We start from the raw sequence: 12,502 nt of genomic DNA, 5'->3' as shown, positions 1-12,502 counted from the left end.
AACTCTTGACTTTTTCCCCCAAATTTAGAAAAATAATTGTTTCAAACCTTTTTTCAAAATTCTGACTTTTCCCCAAAAAGTTTCTCCTCAAAATCCTGACTTTTTCCCCTCAACTTCTTCTGAAAATTTTGACTTTTTTTTCAAACTTTTTCCCAAGATCCAACTTAAAATCTGACCTTTTTCTCAAAGTTCTGACTATCACCCCCAAAAGTTTCTCCTAAATATTTTGACTTTTTTTCCCCTTAACTTTTCTTATAAAATTCTATCTCCCCCCCTCCAAAATCTTTCTTAAAATCTAACATTTTTCTCTTAAAATTCTGACTTTTTCCCCCAAAATTTGGAAAAAAATATTGTTTCAAACTTTTTCTTATAATTTTTACTTTTCCCCCAAAGAATTCTCCTTAAAATTCTGACTTTTCCCCTCAACTTTTTCTCAAAAAGTTGACTTTTTCAAAAAATTCTGACTTTTTTTCCTCAAAATTCTAACTATCTGCCCCAAAATATTTCTCAAAATTCTGACTTTTTCCTAAAAAATACTGACTTTTTCTGCAGTTGTTTTTTCACAATTCTAACTTTTCTTCCCTAAACCCTTTTCTGAAAGTTCTGACTTTTTTCCTCAACTTCTTACTTTTGTTTCAAACTTCTTCTGAAGACTTGTCTCAACCTTTTTATGACTTTTTTCCCAAAATTTTCTTTCTAAAATTCTACCCCGCAATCTTTCCTAAAATCTAATTTTTTTCTCAAAATTCTGACTTTTTTCCCCAAATTTTGAAAAATAATTGTTTCAAACCTTTTCTCAAAATTCTAACTTTTCCCCAAAAAGTGTCTCCTCAAAATTCTGACTTTTCCCCTCAACTTCTTCTGAAAAACTTGACTTTATTTTCAAACTTTTTCTCAAAATTCTGACTTTTCCTTCTCAAAATTCTGACTTTTTTTCCTCAAAATTCTGACTTTTTTTCCCCAAAATTTAGAAAAAAACATTGTTTCAAACCTTTTCTCAAAGTTCTGACTCTCCTCCCAAAAAGTTTCTCCTCAATATTCTGACTTTTTGCCCCAGACTTTTTCTGAAATTTTTAACTTTTGTTTCAAACTTCTTCTCAAAATTCTGACTTCTTTCTTAAAATTCTGACTTTTTCCTAAAAATGCTGACTTTTTCTGCAGTTTTCTCACAATTCTAACTTTTCTTACCTCAACACTTCTCTGAAAGTTCTGACTTTTTTTCCTCAACTTTTTCTGAAAATTGATTTTCGTTTCAAACTTTTTCTGAAAATTTTGACTTTTGTTTCAAACTTTTTCTGAAGACTTTTCTCAAACTTTTTCTCAAAATTCAGACTTTTCCCCCCAAATTTAAAAAGAAAATTGTTTCAAACCTTTTCTCAAAGTTCTAACTTTCCCTCAAAAAGTTTCTCCTCAAAATTCTGACTTTTTTCCCCTCAACTTTTTCTGAAAAATTTGAGAAAAATTTTAAACAAAAGTTAAAATTTTCAGAAAAGGTTAAGGGTAAAAAGTCAGACTTTAGAGGAGAAACTTCTTTGGGGAAAAGTCAGAACTTTGAGGGAAAAAAGGGTTCAAATTTTCGAATGTCAATTTTTGAGGGAAAAAATGGCGAACATTAAGAGAAAAGTTTGAAAAAAAAGTCAGAATTTTGAGAAAAAAATTTAAACAAAGTCAAAATTTTCAGAAAAAGTTGAGGAAAAAAAGTCAAATCAAAGATCAAATCAATTTTATTTATACAGCCCAAAATCACAACCCCATTGCCTCAATGGGCTTTACAATCTGTACAGTGAATGACATCCTCTGTCCTTAGACCCTCGAATCGAGTGAGGAAAAATTTGCCATGTTGATGAAAAAAGAAACCTTTAACAGGGGAAAAAAAGACGATGGAAGAAACCTCAGGAGGAGTAACAGAGGAGGGATCCCTCTCCCAGGACGGTCAGACATGCAATAGATGTTGAGAAAAATTTGGAGGGGAAAAGTCAGAATTTTGAGGAAAAAGTTTGAAACAAAAGTCAAAATTTTGAGAAAAAGTTGACGGGAAAAGTCAGAATTTTGAGAAAAATGCTAGATTTTAAGAAAGATTTTGGGGGGGGAGTTAGAATTTTATGAGAAGTTGAGGGGGAAAATTTCAGAATTTTGAGAAAAAGTTTGAAACAAAAGTCAAAATTTTCAGAAAAACTCTGACAAAAAGTCAGAATATTGAATTTTGAGGAAAAATGTCAGATTTTAAGTCAGAATTTTGAGGAAAAGTTGAGAGAAAAAAAGTCAGAATTTTGAGATGAAACTTTTTTCAAGATCAATAATGAAACTTCAAGTTCAAAGATGATATTAACTCAGTGTACTTTTATTAGTGTTATCATTATGGCAGCGTATTGATACCTCACCAAAAAAACACAAATGGATCAGTATCACGTTATAACCTAAAGATCTTATTGTTATAGCAAGATTATAGCATTATTATTATAATATACAAACAAATCATTTCTTCTTGTAATAACAATATCCTACGGAAGCCCTGAGGCCTTTTTCTGGTATGGCAGCAATATGTTTCCATAGATCATAAATGTGAGGTAAAAGTTGATGAATTTCAAGTTCTAACAGCTGATCAGTCAGATTACAGTATCTGACGGGGAAGAAAGCAGGTGCAGGTTCAGTCCATCACAAAGTTAAAGACCTAATCTCTCCTCCATTCTCTCCTTTAACGTCATCTTCTTGATCTACAAAAACAGACAGTAGCAGCCATTTCATTTCATTATTATACAAAGCATAAATCATCTTGATAGTTCAGGTGTGTTGGTGTTAGAGTATCGTACCTTTCCAGAGGCTGTCAGAGGGTAGCTGTCTACAAAGAACACGTAGTGTGGGATCTTGAAGTGAGAAATCTGTGGGGGAAAAAACAAATATCAGTCCCACAAACTGTGCCGCTCTTCACTTTCTGCAGTCGTATCCACCAGCTCCTCTCACCTGGCCTTTGCAGAATGCTCTTATCTCCTCTGTACTGGAGGTCTGGCCCTCCTTCAGCCTGATGCAGGCACATACCTGCTCGCCCATCCTCTCGTCTTTCACTCCGACCACCTGGGAGACAAACAGAGGAACAAGAACAACTCTCATGACACATTTTGTTTCACATTATCTTCACCGTCCACTGTTTAGAGAGAGTGTTTCTGATCTTTGCTGCCCTCCAGTGGTTCCCAGTCTCACCTGCACCTCCTGTACTTTGGGATGTGTGTATAGAAACTGCTCTATCTCAGCTGGGTAGATGTTCTCCCCTCCTCGGATGATCATGTCCTTCAGCCGTCCTTCGATGCGACAGTAACCCAGGCTGTTCAGACTGGCCGTGTCACTGAGTAGAGGAAAATCACACAAGATGTAACAGATTACATGTAGTCAGGAATACGGATAACACATTGTAATAACCAACCAAAATGAGTTTCCACAACACTTTTTATCCTTAACATACTAAATATCATGGTTCATTAATGGATAATAGACATTTGCAAAAAAATTTGAAACATCATCAAACAACAACATTAGAACTTTCCCACAAATAATTGCTTAATAAATGGTTTATAAAACATTTATTTGTTTGTTAACTAAAGTGTAATTAACTATAAAATGTACCATTTATCAGTGATGGTTATTATAAAGTGTTACTAGATTACAACTGGCTGCTTTATTCAGCCCAGAATACATTTGAAAAAAATTGTAAATTATTTGATTATTGACATTGTCACAAATTATATGACTTCATTTCTGATTACATCTTTAAAACATGTTTGGTTTTTTTTAGCTTTTTTTTTGTTCAACTGCATTCAACATTTTTTAGAACAACACAAAACACCTGCAGTTCGTAGCAGTACTGTTTCTCTAAGGTTGATCTTATTTGACCAAATGCTTCAAAATGCATTTAATCGGCTCTGAAAACGTTTTGAGATGTTTAAAGACACATTCCTGCAACTCAAATCTTCACCTGTGAGCATCCATCCCTGTGACATGTGTCTGTATTTCCTCCGTCGTCAAAGATACGTTGGACTCACCCTGTCCTGTACCAGCGGGCTGGACAGATAGCCTCCCTGGTTTTCTCAGGATCATCCCAGTATCCGTGCATCACACAGCTGCCTCTGATCATCAGCTCTCCTGGAGTCCCCAGAGGGACAATCTCCCCATTAGGGTCCACCACTTTAGCCTATAGTAAAGACTCACAGGAATAAGTCACAGTGCTGTCGCTGTTATATATAGATACAAGAAGAAATTACGGTATACCTCAGTGTGGCTCATGATACATCCCACAGTATTCAGCTTCAGCTCCTCGTTGTCGTGTGGAAATCCTATAAATGTAACAGGGCTGTTCTCGGTGGTTCCATAAACTACCTGTTGAAACACAACTTACACATGTTCAGATATGCTGAAACAAACTTTACCGTCTCATACGGTATTATCTGAAAAGGTATCGGACGTGTATCGCTCACCGATATCTCTTTCATGTTCATGTCTGTTTTTAGTTTTCTCAAAATCTCCGGAGGACACGGTGCACCTCCCATGAGGCCTTAAAACAGCAGCACATAGACGAGGACGAGTCAAACATCACACCCAATTCAACACACATTTATCATGTTTTTATGTTCAGATCTCTTACCAGACTCAACTGACGACAAATCGTACTTGTGTATGTCTTGGTTAATCATGTCGGTGAACATCGTGGGAGTGCCGTAGAGGACGTTGCACCTTGAGTTTAAAAACATTAAATGCAATCAGTGAAAGTTGATAATGTTGTAAATTTCAAAAGTGATTTGGATGATGAAGTGCCATACTTTTCACTCTGAATGGCCTCTAGGTTGGCCTTGCTGTCGTAGCCAGTAGCTGGGAAGACCAGTGTGGCACCATTCACCGCCATGCACATCCCTGCCAGCACTGAGCCAAAGCAGTGGTACAACGGTACGGGCACGCATATTCGCACCCGAGGCTGATGGGAAGACGGAAAATAATATTGCTTACATTTTAACTATTTCTGTTTTCTTCAAATCAAGAAAATAATATGGACTTACTCTCCATTCGAAACCCATCCGGAGACCCACAAAGTAAGCGTTATTTACAATATTGTGGTGAGAAAGAGTGGCTCCCTTTGGATTCCCTGTCGTCCCCTGAAACAAATAAAACAAGCAGCGTGACTCGATCTGAATCATTGTTAGAGCTACACCAATCAGCCACAACAATGAAGGACCCACAGGTGAAGTGAAAAACACTGGTCGTAATGTTCTGCTGGGAAACCTTGGATCGGACTTGACCCTGCAGGTCCCAGTGATGCCCAATCAGTTGGGATTGTGACAAAGATGCCTTGAGCACTTTGTCACGTTCTGTGTCATGATCCTGATCCAATCAAGCATCCAAGGAGGCTGCACCTTGGATTGGTCTTGCTTCTGATATGTTAAGGCATGAACACAGGGCCTCTGGCGGTGTCCTGTGGTGTCAGGAATAACGGTGTTGGCAACGGATCCTTCGAGTCGGATCCATGAGGGCCCCACCTCACACCCCACCGTCACCACTGTGATGCCTGACACCGCAGGACACCACCAGAGGTCCTGTGTCCATGCCTTGATGGATCAGCGGTAAGTCCAGTCCAAGGTTGGGCCACCATGGATTGGACGCACACTCAATCAAGATTGGGATTGTGACAAAGGCAGCTTGAGCACTTTGTTCTTTTGTGCGGATCCCAATCCAACGGAGCATCCGTGGAGTCCTTTGAGGGGCATGTGGGGCCTTCATGGATAAGACTTGTTCCGGCATGTCCTGCAGATGCCTAATCAGATTGGGATCTGGGGAATTTGGAGGCCAGGTCGACACCTTGAGCTCTTTCTCACATTACTCGAGCCATTCCTGAAGGCAGACCACTGCCATCCGAAAGTGCCTTGAAGGGCTATACTTGATCTGCACCAGTGCTGGGACAGGTATTCAAGTGGCATCCACATAAAAGCTAGGACCCAAGGTTTCCCAGAAGAAAACCATTATAAGGAGATGATCGCTGTTGTTCCCTGTACCTGTTGGTCCTTTAAATGTTGTGGATGATCAGTGTATGTTATTCCAGGTGATACATGTACATGTACATGTGTGGCAGTTTTAAAGTACTGAAGTTTACTGATGTGAACTGAATGTTGATGGGGTCATCGAAGGACAGCCTGCTCTGCAGATCCATCAGCTCTTTGTGGTGCTGACTCTCCGCTGCCTGCATCACATCGTCTACGTGGAACATCCCCGGCTGTCTGCTATCCGTCACTATCACCATACGCAAGTCTGGCAACCTGGAAAACCCGAGACAGGATGTATTTAAGGTCTATTGCTCCCATGATGACAAGAGAGGAAGAACATGTATTAAATCTGACATCGGCTCTGTCAAACCTGGAGCTTTTGATCATGCCCGCTGGAGTTGTGTCGATCTCTGGGCAGATCTCTCTCAGCATCTCACAGAAATGTTGTGTTTTAAATTGGCTAGGGCAGACGACAGCTTTACACTGCACCTGCATACGACAAATCAATTTGGTTGGATTTATTTTTCTTAAAACAGAAAATTGTAACTCTTAGGTAATGGTGCAGTAGTTATGTGATGATGTAAGTAGGCTAATTCCCGGTTACAGAACACTAACCTTCTTTAGAGTAAAGTCTATTTCCTTTGCCTGATAGGCCGGGTTCAGTGACACCTGCAAAGATAAGAACAGGTAACACGGGACAGGCGCTTAGTCATCCAGCTGAAGGACTGTCAGTGGGAACACAAGGCTACTCTGTAAAAGTCATCTGAAAACTGACCAGTATAATTCCAGCCTTGGCTGAAGCAAACTGGAAGAGGATCCACTCATAAGTGTTGGGTCCCCAAACTCCCAGTCGGTCGCCGCGCTTCATGCCCAAAGCAAGCAGACCTGCAGCAGCTTTATCAACCTGCAACGATGAGTGACACAACAGATAGTTAGATAACTCTTCACCAGCAGTGGTAAAAAACTGGCATTTTACAAATAGCTCTCTAGCTTTTCTTCCCAAAGTTGTGATGACTTCTCAGCCTAGTCGCCATATTAAAATGTTAAATTTGTACATTTAATACGTATGATATCATCATGTCATGAGGTTGAAGGATGGTGGTGGTAGGCAAGATGGCTGCAATGTGAGAGAACACTTATCAAGATGCAGTTTGAACATTTGTGAGCAGGAAAAACACATTTTTAACAAGATGTTGGAACATTTTCCAGCCGCGTTAGCCCCAACAAAACCGGATATTTTCGAGCTGATGTTGGGACAATTTTCCAGCCAAGAACAGGATATTTTTAACAAAACCAAACACCGCTCGGGATTTGTTTTAAAAAAAACTCTCCGGTCCCCATCTACTTCAGTTGTTTAGGAGAAAGCTGCAACACTGTTCGGATCTGAAGCTCCAGAAACGTTTTGTGGACTACGTAACTTTCCCCCCCGACTTTCCAGCTGCATGAGGGTGAGTAGATTATGACTAAATATACATTTTTGGGTGAACTTGTCGAAGACTTAACATCTGAGACGCACATCTTGCTGAAACTCCACAAAGGTTTTCCGGATGCCGTCCTGAAGGAAGACCACAGCCTCACGGTCGGGCCACCGCTCCACTGTAGCGTCCAGACTCTGGCCGACGGTCAGGTGGAGCAGAGAGACGGAGGATGTGCCGTGGACATAGCTGTTGGTCAGAGCCGGGATGTGAGGAGCAGTGTCCACATGGAGTGACCTGGCGTAGAGAGCAAGATTCAAAGCAGTTTACGACCATTAAGAATAAGTTTTTAAAATGACTTTGTAAAAACAGTCATTAACTCGTCTTTTGAACGTGGGCCAAGACGTTGAATTGACTTCTTTTGGATACGTGTTTGCTCAGCGGGTACCTGTTATGACATTGTTACCGTTACTCTGCCTTTTAGTTGCTTTACGGAGATTACTACATAATTTAATCTGAATTCCTTCGCAGTTAAAGCAACATTATGTAGACAAAGCTACATAATGTTGTTATAACAATGCACTCAGTAGAAGTCAAACGTACTTTTTTAAGCTACCAGATCTTTATTAACATCCTTCAGGAGCCTATAAACTGTTATCATGTTTCTTAAAATCAACTGAGATTAATAAACAACGCTTATCTCGACAGCAGGAACATCCAGTTACAGGTATTACAGACAGATGACCTATGATCAGATTCAAATGTAGATATCTCACAAGGCTCTTTATCAGCTGATTTAAAAGCTTGTTGTTTGTTTTTCACATTTTTTTATTAAAACCTTAATTTTAAAGGAACATTCAGAGGGAACCATTAACATCAACTTACCGAAACCACTGGAGGGAACTCGTGCTGCATACTTTCCCAATCTTGCCGTGTTTGTGTCCATTAACAGACCTGAGACTGCGAGCGCAGGATCTCAGCAGCGGGGAAGAAATGAGCGCCGACATCACAGTCTGCTTCGACAAGTGGTTAGAAAACACTGTGGCTCGGCAGCTAAATGAACCGGTTCCTGGCTGCTTGTCTTGACTAGTATGTAAATGTTTAACTTCCACTCGTCCTCATTGGCTGAGGGTGGCTTTGCCATTTGGCCAGTTCACACGGCTGCAGGAGAGTTTTTACGCTCCGATTCATTCTCCTGCTTCAGTTTTCTGTCTGACAAACAAAAAAGATTCGTCATGTCTGCAACTCAAGAGACAAGGAACTGACAATAAGGATGAGCGGAGGTTATTTTCACGTGAAAAACTTGAAACTGATCTAATTTGAGACTTGTTTTCAGCCTTATCATGCTGCTTACTTTGCATTAGAAGAGCATTATTTGTTAACAGATAAGACAGTGCTAAAAGGTTAAGAGTTACAGTATCTACACACTGAAGAAAATGTAGGTTAGACTGACAACAGCTTCACATGCTGAGGCCTGTAATACCACCTACAGGCCATAAGATACAGATCCTTCAACATGACAAAGACCACTCACTAACATCATTTTATGACAGCTTTTATTTTATTACAGAAGCTAATTAAACATGTTCACACAATGAAAAGGTACATTTACACTGCAAAATCAACTCTATACTCTTCTTGAGCCGTGTGAGATTGAATCACACACGGCGTGTTGTCTGATGATCTTTCTTGTCAGGCAACCACAGCAGGCCTCTGTTGGAGATCTGATGGCGTCCTCGTGTTCTCCCTCTCCTCCTCCTTATCTCGTTTCCTGTCCAGAAAGTAGAAGGACCCTCCGATATAGAGGCCGGCAGAGGTTACACACAGACTGGTTGCGTAGAAGATGTATGAATACTGGCCTGTGTAGTCCACCACGAAGCCTGAGAAATGCAAAAAGGAGTGTCAAGGGATGGCCGGATGTAAAGCTGCCCACAGAGACAAAATACAATATTCAATATTTCATATTTGTGAAGCAGTACGCGTGGAAACATGTCATGAAGTTGACTGTTTTTGTCATGTATTTGGAAAAAACGTGTAGTTTACTTTTAAACTGTAAATGTTAAAATTTAAAAAGCATTTAAAATCAGATACTTGGACTTAGTTCAGATCGTTTCAGGTGTGATTTGAGGAGAAAAGTGCTGAATCACTGAGCAACACAGCAAAGTCACGCAGCCTCCACCTCTGACCTTCACCTCACTGTGACCCTTGACGAGGCCAGCACATGATGTGCTGCAGGGCTGATGTTTTATCACAGGAGACATGGAACTGAATATAATAGATGTGTAACAAATTAACAGGCTCAGCAAACACGGCACTGAATGACTATTTCAAATGTTCCATTATTCTTGTGACTACTCCAAAGGAAAGACTTCCTCATTTTGTAATCCTGTTGTTGCCATTAGTGATGATATAGTCTGTCTAAATGTCTATTTTGGGGGGTAATTTATTTATTTATTGGCTTTTTTCAGGAGCATTACACAAAAACTACTGAACCAGATTTCACGAAACTTGGATGGAGGAAGGGTCTCTGCCCAGAACAAGCCTACATGTCTGCGCTCAGGGGCGGTTCATGCTTTGATTTATGGCCAAATACGTCCGAACCAATCATCTCGTCAGCTTCTGCTGTAGTTGTCTTTGCTGCTTAGGAGCATATATGAACTAGGGATGGGGTCACATGGCATACGATGTTTCCAGTCGCTCCGTTTCTGTTCGTCTCTGTGGACGTTTTGCATCTCTTTATAGTTATTTGGCCTACAGGCATCCTGTTCTCCTCTTGGGCCCCAGAGCCTCTGACACGTAGACCATTGATCCGTTCCATTATTTGGATTCGATCTCTGAGGGATCATGAACACATTTCACGGCAATCCAACTGACTCCAGTCCAAAGACTTTGCCATTCCTAGAGATGCCACTACCACGGCTAAAATACTGCATAAGCCACGTGTGTGTGTGTGTGTGTGTGTGTGTGTGTGTGTGTGTGTGTGTGTGTGTGTGCGTGTGTGTGTGTGTTTACCTGCCAAGGGTGGCCCGAGTAGAAGCGCTACACTTTCCAGCATGCTTTTCAGCGCCATAGCTGCAGGGAAGCGACTCATCTCCACGTTGGTCATCAGCACAGAGACGACCACCGTCATCAGCACGCTATAGCACAGGCTGAAGATCACCACGTACAGCAGGAGAGCTACGAAGGAGGCCGACGCTCCACAGATGCAGTTACTCAGCCCACCCAACACAACAGACCCAGCGAACACATATACAACAACCCTGCTGCCACTAAAGCATGGCAAGCCCAAGATGAGGGCAGCTATAGGTCGCATTGCGATGTTCACCTGACCCATGATGGACATCAGGAGGGCAGCGCGGTCCATCGACATATTTTGGTGAGTAGCGTAAGGCACAAAAAAGATAAAAGGCCCCGCATATCCCAGTGAAAGCAAGGTCATACCTATTGTGAGGACACGATAGTAAGCACAACTGACCAGCAGGTCAAAGGCCATATGCCTGCGCAGGTATGCTATAAAACCACCAATAGCAGTCGTAACACGGCCTTTTGGCCCTTTTGTCTCCTGCTGCTGGGAGAGGTTGTCCGATCGATCCAAAACCTGAGTGTGTTTGGGTTCGTTTGGTCCTGATGCAACTGGTCTCATCAACGCCCCGCATACACAGCTGTTTAGCAGGATCCCGCCCATAATCAGGAAGCTTCCACGCCAGCCGAACTGACCGAGCAGGGCGTTGCTCATCAGGGGCATAACGCTCATGCCCACAGCTTGGCCGATGGACGACAAGGCGTTAGCAAAGACTAGACGCTGCTGGAAGTAGTGGCCAATGATAGCGACTGAGGCCTGGTGCGAGAGGCAGAGTCCCAGTCCTGTGGAGGAGAGGACACTGGTGAGCCAGCCTGTGGAAGTGTGGGTTCAAAGGTGTGTGTGTGTGCAGCTCCTCACCTGTGATGGCGCTAGCAATGTAAATGTGAGTGATGGTCCTGGCCAGGGAGGCTATCGACATGGCAAGTCCACTCAAGAGTCCTCCTAACATCACTGTTGTCCGGCAGCCGAAACGCTCCTGTGACATGCTGCATAACAGACCTCGGGAGAAATGGAGGAAGAGTTTCAGGACAACTTTTCCTTAATGCAGGAGACAGGTTCGCTGTCTGCGCCCATTCCAGGCAGGTTTGTACAGTTTATTATAGGTATTTAAAATGAAAGATGCCTGACAGATGCTTCTGTCCCATTTAAAACCAAAAGTGAACACTGATTTTTATTTAAATCCAGACGATGAAACCTAACCAAGTATTTTCATTACTTAGATCTAACCTAATAGTTTTAATTTTTTCTAAACCTCAAAGTGGTTTTATATCCTAAACTCTAACCCAACTGTGGCTGAAAATTGGAAATATTCTTTTAAATAACTGGAAACAACAAACTCACAATGGTCAACGCACCATTTCAGATACGTTCATGTTAGCGTGAGATCTACAGGTACGTATCCATACCTGCACCATGCATCATGGTGGAAATGATGGCCGGCACCAAGGAGGTCTCCGTGTTTCTGATGTGAAACTCTGCTTGAAGCTCTGTGTAGAAGATACTCAGGCTCATGAGGAAAGCCAGCACCATAGACAGAGCCATGTTGGCTGCCACCACCACCCAGCCCCAGCCTCTGTCGGGTGCAGCTGGCTGCGTGGCATCAGCGGGACAGGAGGTGGACTTCTGCTTCTCTTCCTTTCGGATTTCCTCCTCTGGATGTCGTACTGCTGACTCTTCCTCAAAACACTGAGCAGCACTTACCCAGCCGGGTAAAGCATTATTTTTGTTTCTCGTGGCTGGTGTCTGATCCTCCAACACCTGAGTCATGGTGCCCACTGCTGCTGTTAGTTCTGCCTCTGAGCAATGCTCTTTTCTCACATTAAAATTCAATCCTGTGTTGTTCTGCGTCAAAGTTTGTTATTAGGTAGATACTTAATCCTAGAGGGCTGTTTATTCAGAAACCAGCCAGCCAGCAGTATTTAATCATTCACACATAAAAAAAACAAGCACAGCAATCAAGAAGAAACATTCAAAAACATGAACAC

At 41.7% G+C, this 12,502-nt stretch overlaps 2 protein-coding genes across 2 annotated transcripts; both read right to left on the bottom strand.

Annotated features, from left to right (window-relative positions):
* Positions 1-2,441: 2,441 nt before the first annotated feature.
* LOC311267790 (medium-chain acyl-CoA ligase ACSF2, mitochondrial-like) lies at positions 2,442-8,479 on the bottom strand. The gene is made up of 16 exons (XM_084371022.1): positions 8,321-8,479; positions 7,537-7,732; positions 6,796-6,924; positions 6,636-6,689; positions 6,391-6,509; positions 6,131-6,293; positions 5,043-5,138; positions 4,809-4,960; positions 4,634-4,722; positions 4,467-4,543; positions 4,261-4,368; positions 4,035-4,183; positions 3,199-3,340; positions 2,962-3,072; positions 2,811-2,879; positions 2,442-2,714 (listed from the first exon to the last, which is right to left on the bottom strand). The coding sequence occupies exons 1-16, from the start codon at positions 8,440-8,442 to the stop codon at positions 2,664-2,666; spliced, it is 1,827 nt and encodes a 608-aa protein (XP_084227148.1). The 5' UTR covers positions 8,443-8,479; the 3' UTR covers positions 2,442-2,663.
* Positions 8,480-9,066: 587 nt separating this feature from the next.
* Positions 9,067-12,306, bottom strand: slc16a5b (solute carrier family 16 member 5b). Its single transcript, XM_084371038.1, has 4 exons — positions 11,924-12,306; positions 11,376-11,516; positions 10,448-11,299; positions 9,067-9,315 (listed from the first exon to the last, which is right to left on the bottom strand). Exons 1-4 carry the CDS (start codon positions 12,282-12,284, stop codon positions 9,128-9,130), a joined length of 1,542 nt encoding a protein of 513 aa, XP_084227164.1. The 5' UTR covers positions 12,285-12,306; the 3' UTR covers positions 9,067-9,127.
* Between the last annotated feature and the right edge of the window lie 196 nt (positions 12,307-12,502).

Source organism: Pagrus pagrus (genome assembly GCF_965226575.1).
Source record: "Pagrus pagrus genome assembly, chromosome: 13".
In the NCBI taxonomy this organism is placed as follows: Eukaryota; Metazoa; Chordata; class Actinopteri; order Spariformes; family Sparidae; genus Pagrus; species Pagrus pagrus.
The sequence above is the reverse complement of the archived record's forward strand: the minus strand, read 5'-3'. Positions and strand labels throughout refer to the sequence as shown.